Here is a 6087-nt window from a genome sequence, read left to right as displayed (position 1 = left end):
TTTCGTGGGCTACAAGCCACTTCTTTGGATGCATCTGCAGCTAACGATGCGCAATGGGACTTGTACAGCGTGATTTCTATAATTGCAACTTTTTTTACGTCTAATGAACCTATGTATAAAATATTTGAGATCATGAACAAACACCAGCTTACATTTTTGGGAAATTCCTGTCCAAGGTGATGGCCTGTTATAATGTACTTACACTATCCCTTTAATAATATTCAATATATGCTGCCATCTAGTGGGCATTTCTGAAAATAGCTGCCCATATATCACCCTTACAACATGCTTTCACTTAGGGAAGAAAAACTAAATGCACAAAGGCAGAATGGGGAATAAATGGCTTGGCAGCAGTACTCCTGAGAAGGATCTGGGAGTGGTGGTGCATCACAGCCTCAACATGAGTCAGCAATGCAATGCTGTTGCAAAAAACAGTTAGGTTGCTTTAACAGAGGCATAACATGCAAATCTCGGGAGGTGATAGTACCACTCTGCTTGGCTCTGGTTAGGCTTCAGCTGGAGACTGTGTCCAATTTTGGTCACCAATGTATAGAAAGGATGTAGAGAAACTGGAAAGGATCTAGAGGCGAGCGACAAAGATGATCAAAGGGATGGAATGCAAGCCATAAGAGCAAAGGCTGAAGAACTGGGTATGTTTAGCTTGGAAAAGAGGAGAGTAAGGGGGAACATGATAGTGGTCGTCAAATACTTGAAAAGCTGCCATAAAATTTTTTCTCTCTTGCCACGGAGGGCGGGACAGGAGGCAATGGGTTCAAACTGCAGCATAGCAGATTTAGATTAAACCTCAGGGAAAAACTTCCTAATAGTAAAGACAGTAGGTCAATGGAACAGATAGCTTAGGGAAGTCGTGGAATCTCCTTCACTGGAAGTTTTCAAAAGGAGGCTGGACAGCCATCAGTCTTGGATGGCTGAGAATCAACAAATCCTGTATTTTGGAAGGGAGTTAGACTAGATGACCCTTGCCCTCCCTTCTAACCCTATGGTTCTATGCTGCCACCTAGTGGCCATTTTACAGTATAACTTTCCCATTATTTTATTGGCTACTGAAATCTATTGGTCAGTATTTCTGACCATCTCCCCTTTCCTTTCCTCTACTCTGCTGCCATCTAATGTCGATTTCCCAGCATGACTGTTACTCTGGTCTCCTCTAGTGGATTCTTCTTGCTATAGCTGCCTCTTTCTCATTTTTGACTCTCATGTCATCTGGTGGACATTTAGTATAACAGCCCATTTCTCAATCCCTAACATCTCCTACTATCCCCCGATCATTACATAGCACAGAGTTCCTTTTCTCTTCAATGCTCTTTACTCACCACTTATATGGTGTTATACAGCTTCACCTCCCTTTCCACTTCCTGCTATTGGCCATTTAGCAACATAAGTTCTGCTTTCTTGCGCCTCCACTTTGGCTGCTGTCCATTGGGCTGCACCTGTCCCATTCCTCTTCCCTCTAGTGGTCCTACTCAGCATAACTGCATCTTTCCTCATTTCTTACCTATTGCTAAGTGTGCGCTGTTCAAAATTTTAACCATTGGGAACCAAATCACACAACAGCATGATTGCAACAATAGTGGCCACAACTACACATACAACATTAGTGGGTCTCAAAGGTTTATCGGGGTTTACCATTAATTCAGTGCATTTCTGTTGCTGGGGAGTCTGCTTCCAATGGAAATACATAGATTGAATCCAGGCTGAGATTCTAGGAGGCATCTAAGCGAGTTAGGCACCCAAATCCTTTTGAAATGGGAGATGGACGCTTAACTCTGTTAAGTCACTTGGAAAATCCTTTCTCCAGTGCTGAAGTCCTACAGTTCTCACTGGTGCCCAGCTCCCCTCCCTCTGGCCAAGTCCTGATGTGCTCTCAGTGGCTGAGCCAGCACTGCCAAGGTTGGCACCACAGGAGTTCTGCTTGTTGCTAGGTGGTAGCCACTTCCTCTCACCATAGATTGCGTCATGCCGCTAGGAGAGGGACCTGCATGCAGTAGAGCTGTCCAAGACAGCTGGGGAAAGCTGGTCACCATGTCCTGAGAACTAGCCCTCTCGGGGCATGTACTCGTTGCAGTGAGTTTTGGGGACACTCATTGTAGCAGGTCCCCTCCCTTTGGACTGCTCTGTGCAATTGGTGGCAGCAGAGCAGCTCATGCCGTTTAGGGCCGCATGCAGAGTCCCTAGTCAGTGACCATTTGACAGACCCGACCCCTCAAATGGCCTCAGTTCTACGGGTACCCTGGCAAACTCCCAGCTGGGTCTGGACACTCCCAGTGCCCCTGGCTTGTGAGTCTACCTCTTTGTTTGCCCAAACTCCCAGCCTCCAAGGGCCCTGTGAGCCTGGTGCTGGTGCTTTGTCGGAGCTGGTCACAGCTGGTCTTAGTCCAGATAAGAGTTATAAAGTTGTTCCTGTTGAAGTGTCCAGAAGTCACTGCTGGGGCCTGGCTGTAATGAAGGTGGTTGGTTTGCAGGGGGGTATGGTCAGGATGGAATTAGGCACAATTTCAGAGGTGGCAGATTTCCTAGGCTTATGACCCCACAAAGGCTGTACCAAGAGTTGGGACAATAAAAATACTAACATTTATTTTGATAATAATGGCTTTTTTACAGGTATAAAAAAAATGGTTAAAATTGTCTCCACTGCTCCTGGTGCCCAGTTGAAAACTTCATGATGGGAACCTGGTTTGGGCCACCTCCCACCCTCATCCTTCCATTTAGATGCACAATAGAAGTTTTCAAATTAATTTTAATGGGGCTATGTGATGGGACCCCCGGTGTACAACCTGGGGCTGTGGGACCTCTGTGCCCCCTTATCTCTCCAGCCTGGGCTGTCTCTCATGATGCTTTAATTGTGAAAAGCAGCAACCCTCCCCAGTTGCTGTTATCACTCAGTCACCAGCATACAGAGACACACTCAACTGAGGAGCATGAATGCTCTCTAAGCTACTCATGAACTATACAGAGGGAGAAAGCAGCAAATCTCCCCAGCCTCGCACCACCAGAAATGTACCATCTTACACTGCTCAAGACCTTCTCTTGAACAATGCAAGGTCATTAATTAGTTCACCACTTCATCAAAGGATAGTGGTCATGCATCAGCCTTTATAAGCTGAGCAGATTCCCCAAGCATTTTAGACAAACTCACTGGTTAAGATTAAACATTAAAATAAGTTTATTAACTACAGAACTACAGATTTTAAGTGATTATAAGTGTTAGGTAACTATCTCTGACCTTTATGCCTAAGAGAAAAAGGAAACACACATTCTAAATCCTAAACTTTATCAGACTCAGTACGATTTGATTCAAACAGCTTTTCTCACTCCACTGGATGTTGCAGCCAGGTTACAGTTCTTAATACACAGGATGAATTCCCATCTCACCCTGGGACCAACCTCCCCAGTTCAAAGTCTTTGTCTTCCCAGTGTTCTTGTTGCCTCCAGAATAGGTGGGGGAGGAGAGAGGTGGACTCATGATGCCACTGTCCCTTATTTTATACTCTCAATTTATGTCCCTGGAAAAATGCTGGCCAAGACATGTCCTGGTGGGCCTTGCTGTGTCACAGAGTTCAGCAATTCCCATTGTGCGGTGCTTGCACAACTATCTTTTACAGAATTATGAATCTCTTGTTTACAATTCCCCTGCTGGTCAATGGCTGGTGATGGTCATTTAACGCTCACCTGGGTGTGGGTCAGCTCCTATGTTGTCACTGGAGAACCAACAGTGGGCGACTCCCAGAATCCCAACATATTTCAATAACAACCATATAACAAAAGCTCCTAACACCATATACAATGATGATATACATGTTTTGACAGAGGAATGAGTTTCAGCAGATCATGACCTTTCATATGATACCTTACAAGCCATGTTTTTTATCACAATCACATAAAAAAGATTCAGTGCATCACAGGCTCATTACTTCAATCACACAGGCAGCTTTCAAAACCTCAGGCTAAATTATAATCTCAGAGTCTCTGCATATTTTTGTGAAAGCCACATTTACTGACTGCTTTGCTCAAGGCTTCCTTGACCTCTCTGTTTCTCAGGCTGTAGATGAGGGGGTTTACCAGTGGAGTTAGGACCGTGAAGCAAAGAGAGAGCACTTTCTTCAGATCTCTGAGTGTATCACGTTTTGGTAGCATGTAAAAAATCATTATCGTTCCATAGAAAATTGTCACCACAGTGAGGTGAGAGGAGCAGGTGGAAAAGGCCTTTTTTCTCCCAGTAGTGGAAGGGATTCTTAGGATGGTGGCGCTGATACACACATAGGATGTCATTGTTAGTAGGAATGGAGGGAGGGTGAATACGGAGACGAATATGAGATTCACCAATATGCTCAGGTGTGTGTCACTGCAGGAGAGTTCCATCAGTAGGATGGGATCACAATAGAAATGGTCAATTTCATTTGGGCCACAGAAAATTAACTGTGATAAAAATAATATAAAGATGGTAGTGGCCAAGCTACCATTTAACCATGACCCAGCAGCCAACTGGAGGCAAAACCTGTTATTCATAAGAGTTGAGTAGTGCAGGGGTTTACATATCGCTAAATATCGATCATAAGACATCACTGCTAGGAGACAGCATTCCATACCAGCCAAAGCACAAAAGAAATACAGTTGTGAGAGACAGCCACTGAATGAGATGGTTTTGTCCCCAGTCAGGAGACTGACCAGCATCCTGGGCAGGAGGGTGGAGGTGTAACAGGTCTCCAAGCAGGACAAGTTCACTAGGAAGTAGTACATGGGGGTGTGAAGGTGCTTATCAGCCACAACTAGTGCAGTGATGAGCATGTTCCCAGCCACGGTTGCCATGTAGATCACTAGGAACATCAGGAAGAGAAGAATTTGCAGGTCAGGGAGATCCCCGAATCCCAGGAGGATAAAGTCTGTGACAGCTGTTTGGTTTCTCCGGATTATGTCTGCCATATGTTAAGTCTAGGAATAATAAAGCAAACTGTGCAATTGAATTGGAAGAACTTAGAGCTGAAAGGTAATCAAATGTCGTGAATTAATTCCATAAATATTCTGAAACTCCCTCCCTATCCTGGCTACCAGCTGAAATTTTAAGGCTAAACGTAGACAGTCAAAGTGTAAGAAGTCTGAATTCGACAACAGATATTTTTTTATCCATGTAGACCATCCTCTGCCACATGAGAGCAATGACTAATATACCAGTCCATTTCTCTGAAGTACTGATATGCAGATCAGACTATTTATCTACTATCATATCCCATCTAGTGTCATACAGAACTTTAACAATGATGCTTAAATGCTGTATTTCACATCTGGCAATTGCTAGAATCATGCCATGACTTAGGATTCAAAATCAATAAATACATCAACTAAAATGTTGAACCGATCTTCTCTTAGAATTAATGGAAATTAATCTAACAATGTTTCCTGGTATATTCAGCATTTCAGTGCCCTTTGGGAGAAAGAATAATTTCTCTGCCCTCCTCACAAGATATCATTTTATGCCATAAATTTATGAAGTGGAGTAAATTCTCTCTTAGTTGCTGTGGTGGTGATGGTGACGTGGTGAGGGACTGGCAATGCCTTCTCTGATTCCCGACATTGACTATTTAGCAGTAAAAAAATACAGCTCTTTAGAGGATGGCTCTTAGGAAGAAGTAAAACCAGGCTGATGTGCAACCCTAACCGGGGAGTGACCCTCTGCACTCCATATGATTGTGGGATGATAATAGAGAAAATCACTGGTGTGTGTGTGTGTGTGTGTGTGTGTGTGTGTGTAAGTTGCTGTCCCTGAACTCAGTGTCTAGAAACACTCTGGCCTGTGTGATCTGGGCTAGTAAGATGCTAGCACCACTCCGCACCCCATTTGGGGCACACTGAGCCAGATCCCCAGCTGGTGTAGATCAAGGTATCTTCATTTGTGTCAGTGGCACAGATCCCCAACTGAGGACCTGTCACCAGACATGGATCTCACGCTCCATCTCTGTTAAATGGTGCTATGAACGCTGACTGGCACTGCTGTGGGAAGGTGAGGATAAAACTATTTATGTTAATTGGAAGAAGAAATCTATGTAGCTGAAAAGCTTCTCTTGTTCACCA

General features: G+C 44.2%; 1 protein-coding gene across 1 annotated transcript; it reads right to left on the bottom strand.

Moving 5' to 3' along the window:
• Positions 1-3978: 3978 nt before the first annotated feature.
• On the bottom strand, positions 3979-4941 carry LOC103307045 (olfactory receptor 6N1-like). The gene has a single exon (XM_024113495.3). It carries the CDS (start codon positions 4939-4941, stop codon positions 3979-3981), a length of 963 nt encoding a protein of 320 aa, XP_023969263.3.
• Between the last annotated feature and the right edge of the window lie 1146 nt (positions 4942-6087).

Source organism: Chrysemys picta, chromosome 12, assembly GCF_011386835.1.
Source record: "Chrysemys picta bellii isolate R12L10 chromosome 12, ASM1138683v2, whole genome shotgun sequence".
Lineage (NCBI taxonomy): Eukaryota > Metazoa > Chordata > Testudines > Emydidae > Chrysemys > Chrysemys picta.
Note: the sequence above shows the minus strand (reverse complement) of the source record. Positions and strands in the feature narration are given on the sequence as shown.